We start from the raw sequence: 23,889 nt of genomic DNA, 5'->3' as shown, positions 1-23,889 counted from the left end.
AATCTCCAAGCTCTTTCACGTAAATTCTAGAAATCGTCGTTGACAATAGACGAATTGTTTTTTTTTTTNAATTTTTTTTTTTTTTTTTTTTTTTTCCCTATAAAGCTTCGAAATTTAGGGATTTTTTTATTTATTTTTTATTTTTATTTTTTATTATTTTACCTGGGGATATTTGATATGAAGCCACACGAGGATTGGGTATCTGAATCATGGACTGTGGATTGTGTTTGTGGTGTGAATTTTGATGATGGTAAAGAGATGGTTGATTGTGATGAATGTGGTGTTTGGGTTCATACATGGTGTTCTCGTTATGTTAAAGGAGACGATTTGTTTGTTTGTCACAAGTGCAAGATCAAAAACAACAATGACATGGAATTGTCCAAGTTACCACCACCGGTTACTAAATCAATTAGAATGGGGAATAATGTATCTACTACTTAGACTCATCAGAGTGAGACTGTTCCAATATTGATGAAGCCTTGTTCAGAGATACCAATTGAAGAAAGGGTTCATGTACAAGGAGTCCCTGGTGGTGATTTGGCTCTGTTTGAATGTGTTTCGTCTGTTTTTAGTCGTCAACTTTGGAGTTGTTCTGGTTATGTGCCTAAGAAGTTTAGTTATCAATATAGAGAGTTTCCTTGTTGGGATGAGAAGGAGGATGATGGTAAGGGAAAGGATGCTAGGAATTGGGGTTCTAGTAGAGACATTGAGATTAAACATTCTCATCAGAGTGATGTTGACAAAGAGAAGAACTTGCTTCTTCGTTTGAGTACAAATAAGCGGAGAAAAGATTTGCCGGGAGCCTTTGAAGACCGGGCAAATAAGAAGGTTAAAGAGGAAGATGGTGATAAGAAAACAGTTTTGTGAGCAGAACTTATCACTGTTCTTCCCTTACAAAAGCTATCCGAAGGCTTTTTTGATTTGGATGTACTTGCTATGAAGATTGGTTGGTGGTGATAGCTTTTGTAATGTTGCTGTTGAATGCTTCAGGGAACAAAAAATTATGAGGTTCATACACGTAATGTGGGATAAGGAGCAGATATAAGCAACTAGTGATCCCACTGCTTTAATTTTGGATAATTATCATCTTGTCAATGTTTAGGTTTCTAACTTTTTTCACTGGTATTCTTTAACCGTACTAACAGTTGTAGGATACTCAACATCCAAATATATGCAAAGTAATTTTCACAAAACACACCAATTTTTGTTTTTCTTTCATGACTTGACAAAGTCAATTACACCTTTGAGAGAATAGCCACAATGTTATTTTTAGACAACAATGCTCTCTAACCAAACTATTTTGGTTTGGTTTTCTCCCATCAAATGTAACAGCTCTTTAATTAAATTAATTAATTTCAATAATATATAAATAAGTAAAGATAAAGAAAATGAAGAGAGAAGAAACGAAGAAGTGAAGATGTTTTATGGTGAAAAAGTCATTGTTCTTCTTCATTGTGGGGAAAAATAACTACAAAATAAACTTAAGTTTTTTGAATTTAAAATATAATTATATATGCTAGATTTATGTGTAAAAAAAATTAAAAACGTACAAACACAAAAGATTATGAAAAAACTGTGAATGGTGGCTGAAAAAATTTTAGGGTTGCAAAAGAGGATAGTGAGGTTGCAGATGATTGCAAAATTACAAAAATATCCTTCATTAATTTTTTTTATGTGTACGTGTACGCATTTTATGGTGTACGTAATATTGATTATATGTACGTCTATTAGATTATGTAATATTATGGAGTATATATCCAAATATACATGTTCACACCCAACACAAAACTTATATTGTAGTAAATATGTACACAATACATATGTTTTAGTTTTACAAGGGTTGTATACGNTATTATGGAGTATATATCCAAATATACATGTTCACAGCCAACACAAAACTTATATTGTAGTAAATATGTACACAATACATATGTTTTAGTTTTACAAGGGTTGTATACGATAACACGAGAATAAAGTACATAAAGTATAAAATAAAGGATAACTTAATTAATTTTCTAGTTCGTTTATAAAAAAAAATATTAAAATAAAATAGTTACTATTTGTAACTTTGAAATGAGAGAGAACGTGATGTTGAGTCCCTCACGTAAATAATCACTCGTGTATGTATCCTAATTTCTCATTGTTTCACTTACTGTATATGTATATATGGCAATACTATTATGGTATACATATAATAATAGTAATTGGTTGGTCATTTGTAATATATTTTTTTTGTTTTGTTTTTAAATTCCCAACTTCTTTAGCTCTGTTTTTAAACTCATTCTAAACTCTAAAACTCCACGCAAAGCACCTAAAACGACAAGTGAAATGCAAATATGATTAGACATGCTTATTAAATAACAAATGAAGAGAAAAAAGCTTTAAACCTCACAAAAGTACATGATATCGTATACAAGTTTGACAAATGCTGGAAATTAATCCCTAAATTGTATACGTACACAATCATATTGATTTCAATGTACAAAATCCCTAAAACTTAAACCATAAATCATTTACGTACAAGATATTGGCTTAAATATACACAACCCCTAAACGTAACCTAAAAAGTACCTTAATCCATGTACGTACATAGTCATATTGACTTAAACTTACATACTCTCTAAACAACCCGTATATGTAAAAGATCATCTTAACTTAAACGTACACAGTCCCTACACAACCCCTAACAATTAAACCCTAGAAAACCATATAGGTACATATTAAATTAAGCATATATAACCCCTTCAAACATACAAATTCTTTCATGTCATACTAATTTTACTTCGTCTCATGTACAAGATCTCAATATACATTGAACCTGTGTACGTACACAATCTCAATATACATTAAACTCGTGTACGTACACAATCTCAATATACATTAAACTCATGTACGTACACATTATATAAGCTATGATCCAGCCACTCTCCTCTTAGGAAAATCTTACAAATATCATACAACTTATATGGTAGAAACAAATAATAAGAAATCACGAGAAGGTACTCGTAGAGCAACCTTTGCACCCCGGACTAAAATACAGCTAACATAATGGCTAAAACAATGCCAAGGATAAGGGATTGCAACAATCCAAAGGATAGGGAATGATATCTCGAAAGAAGACCATTCAATCTTAAAGATGCTATGGCCAAACAAAGCCAAAATCTTTTTGATGTAGCATTTCCAGCGCCTGAAGAAGGAGCTAGAGTGTCTACTACTCCCTACTTGTCCCGGAGGTATTAAACCATCCAAAACCCTTTGTGGGCAAAGACATGTAGGACGGGCGCATAATCCCGTGAAAGCGAAGCCAAAAGCTTCATCCACAAGATTTTGGCTTTGTTTGGCGGCTTAGAACCAAAGATGCCAACAAGAGAGGGGGGTTGATCAGCCAAATCTTCGAAACTAGAACCACAAAAAGCTAGAGAAAATAATTGCACACACCTCTCCAACTTCAATAACTTCCGACTATAACTTAGCAACATATCTACTAGCTTCAAAGTACCTCGGCTCAAAATAACCGGAACGTCAGAGAAAAAGACAATAAGGTCTCGATTCACATATCTATTCCACTTTAGGAGACTAACAAGAATAAGATATGCTGGAATCGGACTCGGTCTAGGGAGAAAAAGCGGAAGAGTTCCACAAAGAGACTGCAAATCGAGAGAGAAGAGGGGACCTGGAGATAAAAGAGCTTCCAGTCGACGGTGGTTGCATAGATTGACCGTCCCTTGACTCCTCCGGCACAGTTTGATCATGGTGTTGTATCGGGTGGATCAACATCCTCTTCCCCAACGTTATTATTTTCTTTTTGATCTATCATCACCGTCTCCGATTCATCGCCAGGGGAGGTGGATCCAGAACGTGGTTTCCTCGGTTTCATAGAAGCCGGAGTTATGCTTTGACACTTAGGCGAGAAGCGTAAGTTTAGTAATTTTCTTGAGGCTGCCCCTTAACTTTACAAAAGCCCATTTGACCCTTGTTCGGCCTATCGCAGCAGAAGGGAGAGGTGGTCGACCGAGATTCTCCTCATCCACCATGGTAGACTCCGGCGCCGGCACTGATATCAAGTTTTTGCCTCTCCTCCCCTAGCAGATCATCCGCATCCAGATCAATGCCTGTGGGATCCCAACCAGATGCCACCGCCTCTCTATAGGCCTTTGCATCCTCCTCTGTCCATTCAAGATCCACTTTATCTAGATCATCATAGTTCTCATCCCATTCCAACGCGTCCCGGTCCACATCCTGAAGATACTCATCGGTGTCCACAGCTTTTGTTTCAGCTAGGTCTAACGAGGGTACATAATTTTTAGTCTGAGGCTCTCGCATGATCCTCGGGGAAACAATGATAGGTCTCGGATCAGCGATCCGGATCGAATTGTTAAACCTATCCTCAAGAGGGGTTTCTTGGAGTGCAGCCTCTTCCTCCTCCACTGTCTGATCATACCAATTCTTATTAATTTTAACAACCAAATTTGGAGGTATGGCCACCAAGGTATCCTTCCCAAAAGATGGAGTTTGAGGCTGAGATGAGCCCCTGAATCAAAGGGTAAGCTTGATTCCTTATAGGGAGAGGCTATAGTGCTTTGAGTAGGGAGACCTTTTTCAGAAGCTTTAACCCCTGCTTTCTTCTGCAGATTGAGACGAAAAGGTCTCTCCCGAACATGGTCTGGTGACAAGATGATCTCCTTTGCTCGGAATGTCGCGACCTGCAGGTCGGAGATAGTTGCCTGTGAGTCCAATGGGCATGGAGTAGGCTTAGAGGATATGATTGCTTTCCGTGAGTTGGAATAGTCAAGGCGAGAATCTAAAGCTTGATCCTTTCTCTCCTCCTCGACTCTACGAGGCTCTAACCCAAAGGTATCCTCGTATCTCTGCTTACGGCGACCTCTCTCACTCAGAAGAGCGCAATCCCTTACCTCTGTCCTTTGTTTAGAAGAGCGGGACCGAGGCATATTTTTTCCCCTGCGTGAGTGAACGGGCGTAGCCTCGTGGTTCAGCTGGCGTCCCCTCTGCTTCGTAGACATGTCGCGGGCAGGATGTAGTGGGGGATCCTTTTGCGGAGAGGGAGAGCGATAAGGAGTTGCTCTCCCCTGTTCCAACCTGTTCCACACCTCCCTCCGTCCTTGAAGGGAGGTTTTTTTCCCTTCCATCTTCTCTCGACGGTATGCCTCATATGATATGTCCAGATATGTCCAGGGAATCATTGTTAACTAAGTCTGGTCTCCACCAGGCCAGGTGAGATGTACTACCTCCAGCATTAGAGTGGGAAGATTCTCCACGGATTTTGATATCAACATTCGTAGAGTGAAGGCTCTCTTCGTCTCTTTCCAGAAGAATAGCCCCATTAGCATTCAGAGGGCAGGAGTTCTCCTCATGGCATATATGATGGCAGAGTTTACACTATCAGTGCAGCTTCTCATAGACCATGGAAAACCAGACAACATCCCCAGAAGGTAGTTTCATTTTTTTTCGGAATCCTAGAGGTTGGTCAACTCTAACAATGACCTGAATTGTAATAGATCTTATGCTCAAACCTTAAAAAATTCAAATTTCAAATCCTAGACAGAAACTTATATATATGCACCATTATCTATAGAATTTTAAAAATTTACGGTATAAAACTTATAAATAAATAATAATAATAATAAAACTAGTATTTTGGCACTCTCACCAATACATTATGTATTATAAAAATGCCCCAAGACGTGCATTATAAGACGTACACTATCACTATATGATATATCGATGATGTAATTAAGTTTTATTGAACAGAAGAAAAGAAGTAACCACCGTCTAGTGGCATCCATAAATCCACAAAAATGAAAGAACAGGCACTATATCATTTGGCAGTAGAGTTTTCTCTCTTTAAAGAGAGTGAATTAGGCTAATGCATCAATCTGTTGTGGCCAATAGATGATAGAAGAAGAAGAAAAAAAAAACATACACACCATACAAATCTGACCTTCAGCATGATTAGGCTTGGGCATTCGGTTAACCATTCGGTTTCGGTTCGGTTGTATTCGGTTTCGGTTATTTTGGATATAGTAATATAGTAACCATTTGGATATTTTTGAAATTTCGGTTCGGTACGGTTCGGTTTCTTTCGGTTCGGTTTCGGTTCGGTTATTTAAATAAATAACTATAACTAACATAAATTATATTAACATTAACCAAATAAACCAAATATAACCAAAACTAACCGAATATAACCAAAATTAACCAAATATACAATAACAAAAATACAAAAAAGGGAAAAATATTGATTCAATTTTACAAAATAGTATTTAACTTTGTAAATTCAAAATAATAACATTTACATATATTGATTATTTAAAATATTTAATTGTTTTGAATCTAGAAATAATTTATATTTTAAGTTTATTTTATAGTTTGCATAATATTAAGTATATAATATTTGATATTTTCTAGGTTTTCGGATATTTCGGTTAACCATTTAATTGTCGGTTCGGTTCGGTTCGGTTTCGGTTAGTTTGGATATAGATTTTTACTAACCATTCGGGTATTTGAAGAATTTCGGTTCGGTTCGGTTTGGTTTTTTTTCGGTTTGGTTTCGGTCAGTTATTTGGTTATCGGTTATTTTGCCCAGCTCTAAGCATGATATAAGCACGAAACAAATCGTACAAGGCCTTTAATTTTGGAGGGCCAAGGAAATAAAATTAAGGATATATAGAAGATTTGTAGACCTATATTTATATTAAATTAAAAACAAAATTAGGATAAGGTAAAATAAAGCATAAAATATTGAGGGTCGATAATTACACAATAGAAAAGTTAGGTCAAAACTTAAATTCTTAATCAACATTTGCAGTCAGATCAATAATTTAGCACTCATATTTGTCAGGCCTGGCCCTGAAGCCATGGGCAACGAAAATGGCAGTTGCATTGGGGACGACATGAAGCCTCTGTACCATTCCCTTTCCACTTCTCCCTACATTTAGACTCACATTCTTTGATGACACATTCCCCAGGTTTTTGATCAGGTAAAGGTCTAGAGCAAAATATTTTTTTCTTTTGTACATTTTGTTTTGCATCTCCAACCACTCCTGTTACTGTTATATTATAAAACATAAATCTTAGTTTCTGCAATTAGAAATGGGGGAATAGTAAAAATAGTAAAAAAATATATAGCTTGACATAATTATCAAATCCATTGATTATCTTTTGAATAATACATATGTATTAAAAAATTATAATGAGGTACTTTTAATAGGACCACATATATTTATAAATAAAGGAGTCAATTCAAACATATATTTGGGTTTCAGTTGTCTAGGTCTACCACAAAACATTTGTAGATGAATTTTCTATGTCTAGAATATTTTAGATGAATTTTCTATGTCTAGTATGACTTTTAAATAAAGAGCTAAACCAATACAATGTAATTAGATGATGCAATTAAATCCCGAAAAACGTTTTATATACCATAGTTGAATTATTATTTTTTAACATATTTTTGTTCTCATAAAAAGAATATATGTTACATTTAAAATGATTACAAACCTGTCACAAAAAGGAGGAAGAGAGCCAGAACGGTGAATGAGGATAAAAATTTTGTTTTCATTTTAGATTGATAACTTTTTTTTTTTCTTTTTGACAGATGGTTTAAATTTTTGAAAAAAAAAAAGAAAAGAAAAACTCTGAAAATTTATTGTTTTATAAATTAAAAAAGAAAGAAGAAAGTATAATATATAAGAAATTGAGTGTATCCCACATTACAAAAACTATATTAAGCTATTGATCTCCTTAAATTCCGATTTAGCTTTCCACTCATTTGATTTGTTAAAAGCCTTAGACTTGGTCGTCTTTTACAAAAACTTTTTTCAAATTAAGTAAAAATGATGAATTCCTAATATTCATATATAATTTATAGTGTATATACACTTAAAAATGAAAATATATCCAAAAATAGCAATTTGAATTTTATTAAATAAAAAAATAAAAATTCAAGGGAAATTGAGTTTTCAAGTTTTTTCAGTTTGAATTTTATTCAATTGAGTTTTCCAAAGCAAAGTTTGGTACAACAATTAAAATCACAATGAAAAGATAGATCAATCAACAGCATATCCACAAAATATTGGAGACTTGGGCAATAAAGCACCAAACCACAAGCAAACTCAAGGGAAGTTGATACCATATTCAAGCACAAAGCAGGAATATGGGAGATAGTCCTTATCAGCTGACAGTGGGACGTTGAGAGGGTTTCCAAAGCCGAGAGACGAGATGGGTTGGTCTGCTCATTATCAAGGAGGAGGGTGATTGGAGGTTGAAGGTCCGGTATAGTTTGTGTGAAGAGGTTCTGGTAACCACCACTCCATGGAGATGAGGTCATAATGCCGCTTATCTTCAGACTTTTGTAGGGGAGAACAAACTTCCTGGCTGTTTTGATGTGCGCTTCACAATGCTCGAGACACAGGAAAGATGTAGGGAGAAGGTTGGGAAGGCTTCGGTAACCTTCTCTCTTTGGAGAGGATGTTATAATGCCGAACTTCCTAAGTCTTCCGGTTTCAGGACAAAATATTAACGCTTGAGAGGGTTCAGGAAACATGGAAAACAAAGAGGATAGATCAAAGAGATTCCGGTGGCCTTCGCTCCATAGAGACGGGGCCATAATGCCGATCCTCTTTAACCTTTCGCAATCAAAGATAATGACCCTAGATAGTTCTAATGGCAGGCTTCGCAAGCTTACTTTGTAACCACAGAGCAACGATGATTGATTAGGTTCAAATTGCAGTCTTCGGACAATTGAGACCATAGATCGACACAAAGGTATACTAAGAGTAGATAAAGAAAGATTTGGAACAGACCTGGGATTTTGAGACACAAGATTTGGGTCACGGTTCATCGTCACAACTCCGGCGTCAAAACATGGCTCATGTCCAAACTCGGCCAAGTAAAACACTTGGTGAAGGGATCTAAATCCGAGGAGCAGAGAGGTGTTGGGTTGACTTTGAAGGGAGTCCGTGAGAGAGACGAGATACAAAACTAACAATGAGTTCTGGGATCTCATGCAGATCCAGTGTCGGATGGCTGGGAACTCGAGAGAAACAACTCACCGAGTAAGCCCACCGGATGAGACAAAGGGGGAAGGGGAGGATGAAGCTGACGCGTGGCCGGAGTAGCTGAAAGGAGCTTCGATAAACCTCTGGTGGATTCATCGTAGAAACAGGTCGAGAACAGTCTTAGATAGCAACAGAGAACACGAGAACGGAGAAGCAGTTTCCCAGCGACACCGATCAGACTCGACGCCGTCGGAAGGGGATTTCTCGGAGCTTGTGCCAGAGAGAAAACGAGCGCCTAGGGCGAACTTATTTTACCTAACCTTTCTGATGGCTGTAGAAGAAGGAAGTCATTGAAACAGATTTCTAAAGAACGAAATACTAGAGGATGATCCAAGCCATGCACAAGATTAATAAGGTTATTAACCAATATGATTCTTTTCAAATTCGTGTTTAGGAATATCATATAGTTCTATCCATTACATATGTTTTGGACTTCAAAAAATTGCAGTTAATGAAAATCAATTATATTCATTGTGATTTAATTTAATAGTAAAGTTGATCGTAATTGGAATGTTGATTTACATGGTTTGTGAATTGAGAGTATGAAAAAGAGAAAGGAAAATAAAAAGATGGAAATTGGAGCTTAAACATACTAAAATATTAATTAAAGAGAAACTCTAGAAACTAAAAGAATGAGACTTGATCACTTCTAAGTTTTAGTGATAAATGATATAAATGCTAAATTAGAAGTTTAAAGGATCATAAGGTTTTGAACAGAGAAAAGAAAAAGTTTTGAACAGAAACAAAAAGAAAAAAGAAGAGGAATCATTAAGATTAGAGTCCTAAGTTTGATGTAATGCATTAGGACTGGAGTACTATGAATCAAAATGGTTGATGGGACTAGAAAGATATGAAATAGGGCAAAATGGAAGTATTCGTCAAACAAACAACAAACGAGCATCCATCAGTTGGCCACAATATGCTAGATCATGATTTTTTTACCTAACCAACAAAGTCATCCGGCAAGCACTGCTGGCCTGCTGCGAACCAGTGGCCAACGAGTCACGCAAGATAACCAATTCTTTTTTTTTTTTTTTTTCCTCATCCATTTTTAGTGATGTCACAAATTCTAAAGTGAATGAATTATAATTATTAAAAAAAAATGTTCTAAACAATAACCCAACATAACTAAAAAATCACATATCACAAAATCAATTTTCAAATCCGAAAAAAAAAAAACACAATAATCAAACGGTTTTACTATTTGCAACTGAACTAAAAACCGAACCGGACAGAATTGAACCGAATCGGTTTATTGTTTCTTATTTTGCAATTACCTAAGAAAAAAAATTGCAAAACCGAACCGAATCAATCACGGTTTATTGTTACCATTTTCCAAGTTTACAAGAAAAGAAATTGCTACTTGTTTGGAAAATTTGGCAGTTGTTGTTAATTGGGAAAACAACCATAAAATCGTGAATCCAATAAGAAGACCTCTCGTCTCTCTCTCTCTCTCTCTCTCTCTTCTCTCTGACTCCTCCAATCTAGGGTTCCTTCAATTTCTTCTTCTTGTATTCTCCTCCGATTCTCTCTGGACTTGCCGTTGTTTGTTTCCTCTCTCACAGATCCCCGTTGAATCCTGCGATTTCGTTTGAAATTTTGGTGGATCTTGGCATTGATCGGTTCATTCATCTATTGAAAAAGATGACGATCCCTAATTCCGATTTCATGATTGAGAACGGCGTCTCTGATTTGCCGTTCACTCCCGAGGAAGAGAAACGTATCGTATCGGAGCTGACTACCGAATCGGAGAATCATTTGAAGGAAGGCAACTTATATTTCGTCATCTCTAAAAGGTTGTTATCGTCATCTCTAACTAGTATCGGATCACAGATTTGATTGTTGAAATGCTTCTCTGTTCAAATCTAATGTTTAGATTTAGGACATTCTTGTGAAATCTTGATCTATTGGTTTGATATTTTGATTGAAATCTATAGATTTCTAAGATTAGGTTAATGTGTTTGTGTTAGTGTAGGTGGAATACAAGCTGGCAGAAATATGTTGACCAATCGAGTGGAGAGTCCTTGGAAGCTTCGAGGCCTGGACCGATTGATAACAGTGATATTATCGAAAGTGAGGGCGACACTAATGATCCACAGCTTCGTAGATTGTTGGTTGAAGGAGAAGACTACGTTTTAGTTCCTCAAGAAGTTNTGTTGATTGGTGAGCTTTTTCCTTTTTTTTTTTTTTTTTTCCATCATTTGATTGAATTGTGTTTAAAGGGGAAGACTCTTTGTTCTGCTTGGAACACTATAACTGTTATAGATAAAATATGCTTTCAAGGGCATAACTTGGTCTTATATCTCTTTCAGGTATAGCGGAGGTCCTTCAATAGCAAGGAAGATGATCTGTCAAGGATTTCACACTAGGAGTTATAGTGTAGAGGTTTACCCGCTCTGCCTTATGTTGACAGACGGACGAGATGAAAGTAGAACAGCAATACGGTTGGGAAAACAGGTATTAGGTGCCCCATTTTACTCCTCTACTTTGGCTCTTAGTTTTGCTTATGCATAGCCAGAGAGTCTTTCTGTATTCACTACTAAGCCCCACTTTTTCACTTTCTTTCATGGGTTGTTGGTGTTTCCAGGCCTCTGTTAGGGAACTTTATGAGAAGGTTTGTGCTGTGACAGGTGTTGCGCAAGAAAAGGTGTGTGTGTCTGAAGTGTTCCATTTCTATGTCAATTTTATTTTTATACGCATTGTTCCATACGGAGATGTGTTCTTTAATTCACATTAATATGTATAAACAGGCACAAATCTGGGATTACTTCGATAAGAGGAAAAACGGGCTCTTGTATCCTTCATCTAACAGGAGCCTGGAAGAGTCAAGGCTTCAGATGGACCAAGATGTAAGTATCTAGAGAACTGTCTGTAATACTTATATTGACAAATGACCTTTATCAACTTGCACTACAATTTTTCTTAACTTGATTTTCGGTCATTGTCTTAAATCTTTGGTGAGAGGAACTTGTTTGATAATGCTATTTATCATGAAAAACCGAAGGCTATTTATCTCACTTATTTTCAATGTTCGTTTTTTGTTCGACAATGACTGGTGCATCCCATGCAGATTCTTCTTGAAGTTGATGGGTCGTCTTCATCTCAATCTGCTATGAGCTCGGCAGGAAATGAGTTAGCTCTGGTACCTCTGGAACCTTCAAGGTCGCGTGTTACAATTGCTGGGGGGCCTACCCTACCGAATGGTCATTCCACCACGTCCAAGTTAAGTCTCTTTCCGAGAATAACTTCAGATGACGATGGAGATTCGTTGAGCATTCTTGGAAAAGGAGAGAAGGGAGGATTAGCAGGATTGAGTAATTTGGGAAATACCTGCTTTATGAATAGCGCTCTTCAGTGTTTGGCTCACACACCTCCAATTGTTGAATACCTCTTGCAAGATTATAGTGACGACATAAATAGAGATAATCCGTTGGGAATGTGTGTAAGTTCTTGATACTTAAATGTCTTCTCGATTTCCTCATGTGAAGGTACTCACATGCTTTTTGAATATAGTTCTAACACTCAATTATCCAGGGTGAGCTTGCTATCGCATTTGGTGATTTGCTGAAGAAATTATGGTCATCAGGAAGGAACGCAGTTGCACCACGCACTTTTAAGACAAAATTGGCTAGATTTGCTCCACAGTTTAGTGGTTACAATCAGCATGATTCTCAAGTTAGTAATTTTTCTTTAATATATGGGATGGTGCATAATTAAGCAAACTATTTGTTCCTGGCATTGCTTCCCTCTTTGCCAGAATATTTCATTTTGCTTTGCTTCGTATATGATGTATTAAATTGCTGTTTCAGGAACTGCTTGCTTTCTTATTGGATGGGCTGCATGAAGATTTAAATAAAGTAAAACGAAAACCTTACGTCGAACTTAAAGATTCTGACAGTCGTCCGGATGATGAAGTTGCTGAAGAGCTTTGGAATTATCATAAGGCCAGAAATGATTCTGTAATAGTTAACGTTTGTCAAGTAAGTATCGTTTCCTACTCACTTCTTCCATTAAATGTTCTGTATTTTATTTTCCCGACCATTTCTTATGATGTATTTAATTTCTTTTAGGGCCAATACAAGTCAACTCTGGTTTGTCCAGTTTGCGGGAAAATCTCAATCACTTTTGATCCCTTCATGTACTTGTCTTTACCTTTGCCATCAACACTTACGCGAGTAATGACAGTCACGGTGTTTTATTGCGACGGAAGTTGTCTTCCGATGCCATACACTGTAACGGTGCCAAAACAAGGGTCTTGTAGAGATCTCGTTACTGCATTAGGTACTGCTTGCTGCTTAGCCGATGATGAGAGCCTTTTACTTGCAGAGGTATGATTTTGGGCGTGTTCCTTTCTTGTATTAATATTTTTCTTTCATCCTGTTTTGGGGATGAAATCCCTGACGATTGTGTGGAATTTNCTGTAATAGTTAACGTTTGTCAAGTAAGTATCGTTTCCTACTCACTTCTCCCATTAAATGTTCTGTATTTTATTTTCCCGACCATTTCTTATGATGTATTTAATTTCTTTTAGGGCCAATACAAGTCAACTCTGGTTTGTCCAGTTTGCGGGAAAATCTCAATCACTTTTGATCCCTTCATGTACTTGTCTTTACCTTTGCCATCAACACTTACGCGAGTAATGACAGTCACGGTGTTTTATTGCGACGGAAGTTGTCTTCCGATGCCATACACTGTAACGGTGCCAAAACAAGGGTCTTGTAGAGATCTCGTTACTGCATTAGGTACTGCTTGCTGCTTAGCCGATGATGAGAGCCTTTTACTTGCAGAGGTATGATTTTGGGCGTGTTCCTTTCTTGTATTAATATTTTTCTTTCATCCTGTTTTGGGGATGAAATCCCTGACGATTGTGTGGAATTTTCCTCTCAGGTCTATGATCACAAGATCTTTAGATATTTTGAGAACCCCCTGGAGTCACTGAGTGTGATAAAAGATGATGAGCATATTGTGGCGTATCGGTTGAATCAAATGCCGAAAGGATCAGGAAAGGCAAAACTCGAAATTCTTCATGGAGGGCAGGACAGGTAAGCATACTTCGTTCGATTTGTTACTTTATCGGTTGAATCAAATGCCGAAAGGATCAACAAAGAACATTTCTTTTTCGTCTTGGATTAAGCTTTTTATGGATCATAATTATTGGGTTCCACAGGGCTGTTCTGGAGAGAGTTAAAGGCAGAGACGCAAAGCTTTTTGGAACTCCTTTTGTGACTTATGTCAACAAAGAACCACTAAGTGGAACTGACATTGATGCAGTTATCTCTGGATTTCTGTCACCTCTGCAAAAGGTCCAAGCCCCATCTAATATTCATAAAGGAAATGACAATGGTCACCTTGCTGATGCTACTGCTGATGAAACATCCGGAAGTTTATCATCCCCAGATAGTGAGATATCCCCAGATACCGAGATAGACGAAGCATCTGATCGAGAGTTATCCTTCAGGATATTCTTGACAGATGAACGTGGTTTGAACTTTAAACCACTTCAGTCTGAATCTTCTGTGAGCCCTGGTATCATTACAAGAGTTTTAGTCGAGTGGAATGAGGGTGAGCATGAAAAGTATGATTCCAACTACTTGAGTGACCTTCCGGAGGTTCATAAAACAAGTTTCTCGGCAAAGAAGAAAAAGCAAGAAGCCATATCTCTGTTTTCGTGTTTGGAGGCCTTTTTAGCAGAAGAACCTTTGGGACCGGATGACATGTGGTATAGCTCCTAGCCTAAACTCTGAAGTCACATAAATTGATAGAATGATTTGAAGATTTAGCTTTGATCATTTATCTCACTATTCTGAACCAGGTTTTGTCCGAGCTGCAAAGAACACAGACAAGCGAACAAAAAGCTAGACCTGTGGAAATTGCCTGATATTCTTGTGTTCCATTTAAAACGATTCACGTATAGCAGATATCTCAAGAACAAGCTGGATACGCTTGTGAATTTCCCAATTCATGATCTAGATTTGAGAGAGTATGTGAAAAACAAGAATGGTGAGTCATATGTATACGAGTTGTATGCCGTTAGTAATCATTACGGTGGACTTGGTGGTGGTCACTACACAGCCTACGCTAAGGTTGGTTTCTTGATTGGTCTCGCTATCTATATCGTTTGTTTTTACTTGTGCATATGGAGTTATGCAGCATAATTTTGTTTTTAGCATATAATAGACTATAATTTATATCCACACGACAATTGGTCAACTGTGCTTGCTAGTAGTTCTTCTGATGAGTTCTTTATCTGATCATGTGTCATTGTTCCTGCAGTTGATCGACGACAACAAATGGTATCATTTCGACGACAGTCATGTTTCATCTGCAAATGAATCTGAAATAAAAACCTCAGCTGCATATGTTCTTTTCTACCGAAGAGTGAGAAGTGACACTGAGAAACAAACAGCTGGGATGTCAAGTGATATGGATTAGTCATGCGTATATTCTTATAATGGACAAAGCACGACGTTGGTACATTTTTTTTCAAAGTTGCATTGGACTCCCTCACTCAGGTGATGAAACCTCTATTCTTTCTTGATTTGAAGTTGGCGGTTCGGTTGGAGTGTTCTGCTTCAGGTTTTATGATGTCATTATGGCAGATCTCTGTGGAAAGGTGGGATTTAGGTTCTTCGGAAGATTGTTTGATTAGTGAGTTTTTTTTAGTTGAAGCGGTAATTTTTGGGTAGTAAAAGTAATGAACAGCTTTCGAAGTGTAGAGATTTATGAAGTACCCTTTGTTGTTATGTTCAACATGGAATATATTTTTTGTGAAATCTTGTGAGCTTATTCACTATCTGAAATATCAAACCTCTTGAGACTTAAAGGCTTCCAATTAAATAAGGGATCTCTCCATAGCAATTGCAATTTGCAACCGGTAAGGAATATAGGCTTTGAAGATTTTTGAGTTTGATTTTGAAATATAATAAGGACCAGTGAAATCACCTCGTTAGATACTTACATCTACTCGCGCACGTGACACCCTCACAAAAACAGCAATCAATACTCTTGTTCCATGAACTTAACGATGTACTATTAGCATTTGGGTTAACTGAACCTTAAATGCGGCATCCCCAGATAGTGAGATATCCCCAGATACCGAGATAGACGATGCAGCTGATCGAGAGTTATCCTTCAGGATGTTCTTGACAGATGAACGTGGTCTGAACTTTAAACCACTTCAGTCTGAATCTTCTGTGAGCCCTGTTATCATTACAAGAGTTTTAGTCGAGTGGAATGAGGGTGAACATGAAAAATATGATTCCAGATACTTGTGTGACCTTCCAGAGGTTCATAAAACCAGTTTCTCAGCAAAGAAGACAAGACAAGAAGCTATATCTCTGTTTTCGTGTTTGGAGGCCTTTTTAGCAGAAGAACCTCTCGGACCGGATGACATGTGGTATAGCTCGTATCTTGAACTTGTAATTGCATAAGCCGATCTATTCGTATGAAGACTTAGCTTTGACCATTTATCTCACCATTCTGTACCAGGTTTTGTCCAAGCTGCAAAGAACACAGACAAGCGAACAAAAAGCTAGACCTGTGGAAATTGCCAGATTTTCTTGTGTTCCATTTAAAACGGTTCACGTATAGTAGATATCTCAAGAACAAGATTGACACGTTTGTGAATTTTCCAATTCAGGATCTAGACTTGAGAAAGTACGTGAAAAACAATAATGGCCAGTCATATGTATATGAATTATATGCCGTTAGTAATCATTACGGTGGACTTGGTGGTGGTCACTACACAGCCTATGCTAAGGTTGGTGACTTGATTGGTCTCACTATCTATTTCGTTTGTTTTTTACTTGTGCATTTGTATAGATGCATCATAATCTGTATCATCATATCTGATCATATGTTTAACTGTTCCTGCAGTTGATCGATGACAACAAATGGTATCATTTCGATGACAGTCATGTGTCATCTGCAAATGAATCTGAATTACAAGACTCAGCTGCATATGTTCTTTTCTACCGAAGAGTAAGAAGTGAAACTGAGACACAAACAGCTGAGATGTCCAGTGATATGGATTAGTCATGCCTATATTCTCATAATGGAAAAATCATTTTTCTCCAAGATGCATTGGTCTCCCTCACTTTCATGTCAGGTGATGACACCTCTATTCTTTCTTTGATTTGAAGTTGGTGGTTCGGTTGAAAGGTTCTGTGTCAGGATTTATAATGTTATTATGGCAAATCTCTGTGGAAAGGTTGGATTTAGGTTCGGAAGATTGTTTGATTAGTGAGTTTTGTTAGGGGATGGGGTAAGTTTTCGGGTAGTAAATCAAGCGATAGACAGCTTTAGAAGTGTAGAGAATTGTGAAGTAGCCTGTGCAGTTGTGTTGTTCAACGCCAAATATAATTTTTGTTCTTGGGAAGTACGCATTGATGACATCAAAAAGAAGAGTTTTTCTATTCACTGTGCTCTTTTAGCTTTAAAAGTCTTATCTATTTGAGTGTTCTTGTCCGATACTATTATCTATAGTCTTATTGGAAACATATTAATCGAAAGTGTTAACAGTATATTACAGTAACAATAGTTTCGAATTAAATTAATAAATTATCATACATTTACTTTTTATTATCAATACACTCGTGACCGTGCAATATCTTAGCTAGCTAGCGTTAGAACAAAAAGACAACCCATGTGGATGATAATTTACAGCAGTGTGAACAAAAATATCATTCATAATATATTCAAAGTCGTCATCTCTATGAATTCAAAGTCGGTGAAGTTTATTTCCTTGTACCCTCAACAACGAGTAAGATTGAGCAAAGGAACATTTCACGTGAAAGAAGAAGACAAGTCGAGCGGCAATGGTGATCATCAGTGGGAGTGTTTCCCTTGTAAATGGCTGAAGTTCGAGTACCCAGAAGATGACACTACCTATTTTAGATGCGTAGGTTGCAACGGTGATAACCATGAAGAATATAACAGCGCTAAAGTTGAGGTCCAACATTATCTTCATCGTAACCATTCTCTTCAGCTTGTCTTGTTGGATGAGTACAGCAAAACTAGGGAATGCTATTGTTGTGATGAAGATATCAAAGGGTTGTTTTCTTGGTGCATGGCTTGCGATTTTGCTATGAATAATGCTTGTCTGAAGAAAGAGGTAGCGTTTTCTATAGACCAACCAAAGTGGCATGAACATACTCTTTCTCAGTAAAATAAATCATCCGCTCACTCTAGGATATGATAGTGTTGATCAAGACTTTACGACTCTATGTGCAGCGTGTCCTCATTTCCGCATGGCTGGATTCTTCTATAGGTGTAGTAACAAAGGAAGCACTTTTAATTAACCTACACGTCAAGTGTGCCACAGTTTCCGAGCCATTAGTTCATGAAAGTCATATGCATCCTTTATTTCTAACATCAAAACCAGAAGAGGAGCAAAGGATATGTTCTGTTTGCAAAGAAAAGCAAATAAATTTTTATTCGACAAATGAAACATTCAATTGCATTGAGTGTGACTTTGCATTGTGTTTTGGATGTGCTACATTACCTCAAAAGGTGAGGTATAAGCATGATAAGCATGTGCTGACTCTTTTTATGGGCAGGAAATAAGTATAATGAAGAACTGGTGTGAAGTTTGCGAGGGAAAAATATATCCGGGGCAACGGTTTTACGTGTGTGATGAGTACTGTTGTGTTCCCCTACACGTCGAACGTCTGCTTGGGCGGGACTTATACATGAAGCCTGGTTCATCTTGGAGGGTTTTAGAGGAACATGTCAGCATATATAGTACCCAACAATCATCATATGACTCGTCCTATTTGCTTCTTTTGTAAAAAGCGTTGTCCACACAAGATAGCTTTGCAGATGTCTGGATCAGGATCAATATTTTGTTCCATAGTTTGTAGGGAAGGTTCACGCACGAGAGAATGAGAAATATGCGGATAGACCGGTTAAGATATTTTATTAAATTCGCTGTATGTGTATTGATTAGTCATATGTGTCCACTATTGTTGTAAAAAAACAATTTCTACATAAATTAAGAAGTATGTTGCTCAGCGTCACTATTATTGATTCTTGAACAAGTTTCAATTTTCTTAATTGATCTTAAAGTCTCGAGCACATTGATCAGGAAGCAAGATACTTGGTTGAGCAAAACCCTCATCATGTTTATATATATGTTCCTCAAACCCTCTCCTTTTAGTCTATATGTGGAGCTTTCGCTCTCGGTTTGTTCATATTGGGTATGTTTCTTTGTTGTTCTTGATCCTTCTCAAGGACATCATTGCTTTTGACATGGATGTTTATACAATTTGTAGATATTTGAATTATAATTGTGCAACTTTTTTTGTTTTTTTTTTAATAATTTAATTGTTTATTTTTCTTGATTATCTTTTGTCAGATTCATTTTTGAGATCATATTCTTGTATTTCTGTTTGTTTATAGACTAGCGTTCCGGTATGAAACAAGTAACTAGTTATCAAACATGTTGTCATAAATACTATATTCATTCCAGTTTTTTCATCAATTCCTTGTTTAGTTGGAATCGTGTTATAAAATAAAATTAAAGCTTAATTAAATTAATAAAAATAGACAGGATTGACTCAAATTTGGAGGAAAATTGTTGGATTGACTCCCTCTCCTACGTCATAACTAGAATGACACAATATTGTGATTAAATTACCAAAAGCCCAAATACTTAATAAATAAACAATTTAACTAGAAAATAAAAATGAAAACAAAATTTGAAATAGAAAATGAAAATAAATAAAAGAAAACAAAATTCAATGCTCATGCACAACACGAGTAAACCTTTTTTACAGTCCAAAGAAAAAAAACATTATTCCTGTCGCCGGCGAATAAGAATCCTAATCATCCGTGTTCTTTGTTTTGGGAAGAAACAAACGCCGTTGTATTTGGCTTTAGGCAGGTTATAAGAACTCTAATCACTGGTGTTCTTTGTTTCGGGCAGAGACAAACGTCGTTGTATTTGGCTTTGGGCGGGTTATATTCGATGGTGTTCGATTTTCTCTAAGTGTTTCCTAGACAAACGGTGAATGTTTTAATGGATTATTAAAATAGAAACTGAATTGTTATTTGCAATTGTGATTAACAGTATGTGTTGGAGATCTTTCTCTTCAATAGCAAGATCGCTAATGGTGAATCTTCAAATGCATCAGTGGCTGTTTCTTCATAATATTTGCCAGTTCGACAATGAATGCTGTGAAAATAGATTTGCATAGCTTCAAATTGGTGATTGTGTTACCTAAATGAGATATTAAACTAATTGTTTGGATTAGTTTGAGTATATATGTAACAATTTTTGTTTTCTCGATGGTTTTAAAATTTAGTTTCAGATCTTTATATTGAATTAGTTTAAAGTATTCACACATGTTTGTTATACCTATTCAAGTATTTATCATCTTGTTTGCTACTCCATGCTCTCATTTTGTATGTTTAGGAATGACGTCTTCGACCAATAGCATCAAATATCCTCCTTTACTTCATGAAAAAGGGAAATTGCCTTTGCAACATAGAAGCATGAAGCACAATTGCTTTGTGTCCAAAATTGAGATTTTGAAAGAAGGATTATGGGTGGACGTGTGGGATAAACTGAAGAAATCATTTCTTGAAGTGTTTATAAAGTTTGCTGAATTAGAATATACATGGGCTGCTCAGAGAGTTCATTTTCATGAGGTTTGGTATTTGATTGATGGTAGACCAATAAAATTTTCTTTAAACACGTTTGCAGAGATAACAAGTTTAAATTGTGATGCATTTGACCCTTCAGACAACTTTGATGTTGATCACCATAATTTCTGGAAAAAAAATGAAAATACCAATAACTATGTGACACTAATCGAACAAAAAAACTTTTGAAAAAGTAAGACCAACATAACGTGAAACTGGTTATTTAGATGGGCTACATGAATTATCACTTTTATCATGCGAAGAGATACATGTTTGTATTACAAATATAAATGAGTAATTGACACTAATTATATGAACTATCGATGCACAAGTTTTACCACAAATTGACTATATAATATTTATATGTTTGCACTAATAAAGTTGATTTTAAAGGTTGACAAAAAGAGAGAGTTGATTTTAAACTTCTTATTGGCAAAAATGCCTAAAATTGGTGACATTATGTTTATATATATATATATATATAATCTACATATATATTATTATTATTTCTAATTTGGTTTATATATTGGTTATGGATAATTGTTAGGTTTATAGTCGTACATTTTGTTTTGGTTTTATAAGACAATGTTGGTTCATATGGTTTTGCTATTGGTCTTCTCGTCTGATTTTCGGTATGTGGTTTACATTAATTCAATTATACTCACCTTAGATGACTTTTCATCTATAACAATGCCCTTGCGTTATGAATAGATTTGTTAAATATATTATTGCAATGTGAATTGTTGACAGATGTTTGATCCATCTCCAGAAACATACCAGTAACTTTCGCTGCATGAACTGGCTCATGCTCCTCCACAAGTGGGTAAAGATTCTCCCCAAGCACCTGTCAACAATTCACATTGCAATAATATAGTTAACAAATCTATTCATAATGCAAGGGCCATTAGCTGTAAGAGAAATAATGTAAGCGAGAATGTAGATTTGATCCAAATGATTTCTCTTACATTGTTGCTAGAACCTCGAGATCTCTTACTTTTGTAATTTATTTTGTAAACTCATTTTCTTCGGTTTGTGCAGCCAATCTTGGAATTATCTTTCAATTAATTATTGTTTGGTTAACAAAAAAACAAGTCGTATTATTGTGATTTTTTTAAAGATGTCTTATACATGTGTTTAGATTGTTTAAATTGATTTTTTTTATCAGCTTTTATATATAGGTAGTATGGCTTTAATGAATATTTGAATTAGTCTAGATGTTCATGTTGATGGTATCAATATACATTTTTATTGATGACAAAGAAAAATATTATATCATAACAGATCTTTTGGTGAACTGTTATCTATTAGTTACAATTTTAAATTCGTTCAAAAAATCTCTTAGTTACAATTTTAAATTCGTTCAAAACAAAAAAAAGGTTACAAATTTAAAATGAGATAAAAAATTATGTGAGTTCTGATTTTCTGATTTTCTAATTGTAGGGTTTAGAAGACATTCTTTGTTCAATAACTTCATGATTGTTGGTACCAAATATGGTAACACTCCTATCCAATTAGATATAAAATGCTGGAATCTCAATAGATTTTATATATATAGCTTTGACTTGTAGAGGTGAACCACATGTTTAAGTCATTTTGAAGTGTTATACGATGGTTCATTGTATTAGCCTACTCCTAATAGTATCAGCTGATCAAGCGTGTTAGAAAAGTGAATTAAATGTGGTTTAAGTGCAGTTTGTTAAAAAGAAAGGCAAGTTCAGTTAGTGCGGAACAAGTGGTTCGAGATAATGTTGAATGGTAAAAAAAACAACAACATACATTGTGGTAAATGTGTTTGAATCATGATTGTGTTAATGGTATATTTGGTATTTCACATAATATTTACTTTTCATTATATAATTAGTCCATTCTTTAAATAAACATTTTACTACTGAATTATAACTGAAATTACATAAATTTTGAATTGAATATTTTAGTATTTTTCCACTAATTTTCATTTAAACACTCTATAAATTATAGTGGTAACTCCAATAATAAAATTATTTAGAAATATAACATCACCTTTTATTCTATAAATAATCATTCCCAGATTGTCCTAACCTCACCATATCTCTAATCCTAGATAGTTTTTTTTTTTAATGTTCTTGTATGAAAACTCAGTTATGATATTAATGTAAGAGTTTTATTATATATTTTGTTTAATATTGTTTGATTGCACTTCAAATGATTTTATAGGAAATATATTTAACTTAAAATAATTTAAAATTTTAATTGTAAAATACTTTCAGTTATGTGTTAGTTTCTATGAACAATTAACTCTTATTAATTGTTTAATAGCATAATTAATAAAAAATATTTTATAGCTAATAATGTTTTTTACCCCGAATGCTCAAAAATACTAAAGAAAATTACTATAAAAGTTGAAGAATCAAAAATAAATTCAAGAGAAATATATGTATGATTGTATATAAGTAAGTTATATATTCTGATATTTTATAATTTGAATAAATAAAAATATAAAAGAAAATACTGATATTTAGGAAAATTAATTGTCCAATATTTGTTATAATTGTTAAATAAATTAAAATTAATTAACATAACTGATTATACAACACCTATCTTATTATATAAAGTATGGTTTCAAAAGTTACTAATTCACCATATTGTGACACATGTCAATTTTAAAAATTACTAACTTATAAGATCGTGACAAGTATCAAATTTACACAAATTTCTATTAAAAACAAAAGAATCTCTAAAAAATCAAAAAAAAAAAATTAGCTATTAACATGATCATGACATGGATAAAAATGAGTTACTAGTAACATGGATAACTTTTAAGTTTCAATTGTTTTAGGGTTTAGCTTTTAAGTTTAGTATAATCAATTTTGAACTTTGATCTCTAACAGTTAAAATTAACATGTGTCACGATCGGATGAGTTATTAACTTTGAGAACCAAAATTTATATAATAAGATATATTTAAATGGGACATGGTTTTCTTTTGTTCATAAGTGACGGGAGCAACCACTGATGTAGTGATGTTCCAGACAATTTGATGAATCCTCCCTGGTCGTTCAAAGTTTTTATTGGTGGATGTAGCCGCCAATATGCTCACTCCTCGTGCTGGTATATCAGGGGCTGCATTGCAACACTATGTAGGCTCAGTCCATTATGTATGTTCGTAAGCGTACAATTGGGTCATAAAAGCC

At 35.4% G+C, this 23,889-nt stretch overlaps 4 protein-coding genes across 4 annotated transcripts; 3 read left to right on the top strand and 1 right to left on the bottom strand.

The window, feature by feature from the left end:
- Positions 96–1,150, top strand: LOC104737058. Its single transcript, XM_019234764.1, has one exon. The coding sequence runs from the start codon at positions 472–474 to the stop codon at positions 865–867; it is 396 nt and encodes a 131-aa protein (XP_019090309.1). The 5' UTR covers positions 96–471; the 3' UTR covers positions 868–1,150.
- On the bottom strand, positions 2,771–5,601 carry LOC104738362. The gene is made up of 2 exons (XM_019234588.1): positions 4,614–5,601; positions 2,771–4,518 (listed from the first exon to the last, which is right to left on the bottom strand). The coding sequence occupies exons 1-2, from the start codon at positions 5,199–5,201 to the stop codon at positions 4,024–4,026; spliced, it is 1,083 nt and encodes a 360-aa protein (XP_019090133.1). The 5' UTR covers positions 5,202–5,601; the 3' UTR covers positions 2,771–4,023.
- On the top strand, positions 10,471–15,870 carry LOC104737057 (ubiquitin carboxyl-terminal hydrolase 10). The gene is made up of 13 exons (XM_010457151.2): positions 10,471–10,873; positions 11,053–11,227; positions 11,361–11,534; positions 11,665–11,724; positions 11,828–11,926; positions 12,148–12,519; positions 12,612–12,752; positions 12,887–13,057; positions 13,148–13,405; positions 13,965–14,119; positions 14,245–14,796; positions 14,890–15,160; positions 15,351–15,870. Exons 1-13 carry the CDS (start codon positions 10,722–10,724, stop codon positions 15,507–15,509), a joined length of 2,739 nt encoding a protein of 912 aa, XP_010455453.1. The 5' UTR covers positions 10,471–10,721; the 3' UTR covers positions 15,510–15,870.
- Positions 15,933–17,111, top strand: LOC104737056 (ubiquitin carboxyl-terminal hydrolase 10-like). The gene is made up of 3 exons (XM_019234587.1): positions 15,933–16,473; positions 16,566–16,869; positions 16,953–17,111. The coding sequence occupies exons 1-3, from the start codon at positions 16,214–16,216 to the stop codon at positions 17,109–17,111; spliced, it is 723 nt and encodes a 240-aa protein (XP_019090132.1). The 5' UTR covers positions 15,933–16,213.

This window comes from Camelina sativa, chromosome 13, assembly GCF_000633955.1.
Source record: "Camelina sativa cultivar DH55 chromosome 13, Cs, whole genome shotgun sequence".
Taxonomy (NCBI): Eukaryota; Viridiplantae; Streptophyta; class Magnoliopsida; order Brassicales; family Brassicaceae; genus Camelina; species Camelina sativa.
Note: the sequence above shows the minus strand (reverse complement) of the source record. Positions and strands in the feature narration are given on the sequence as shown.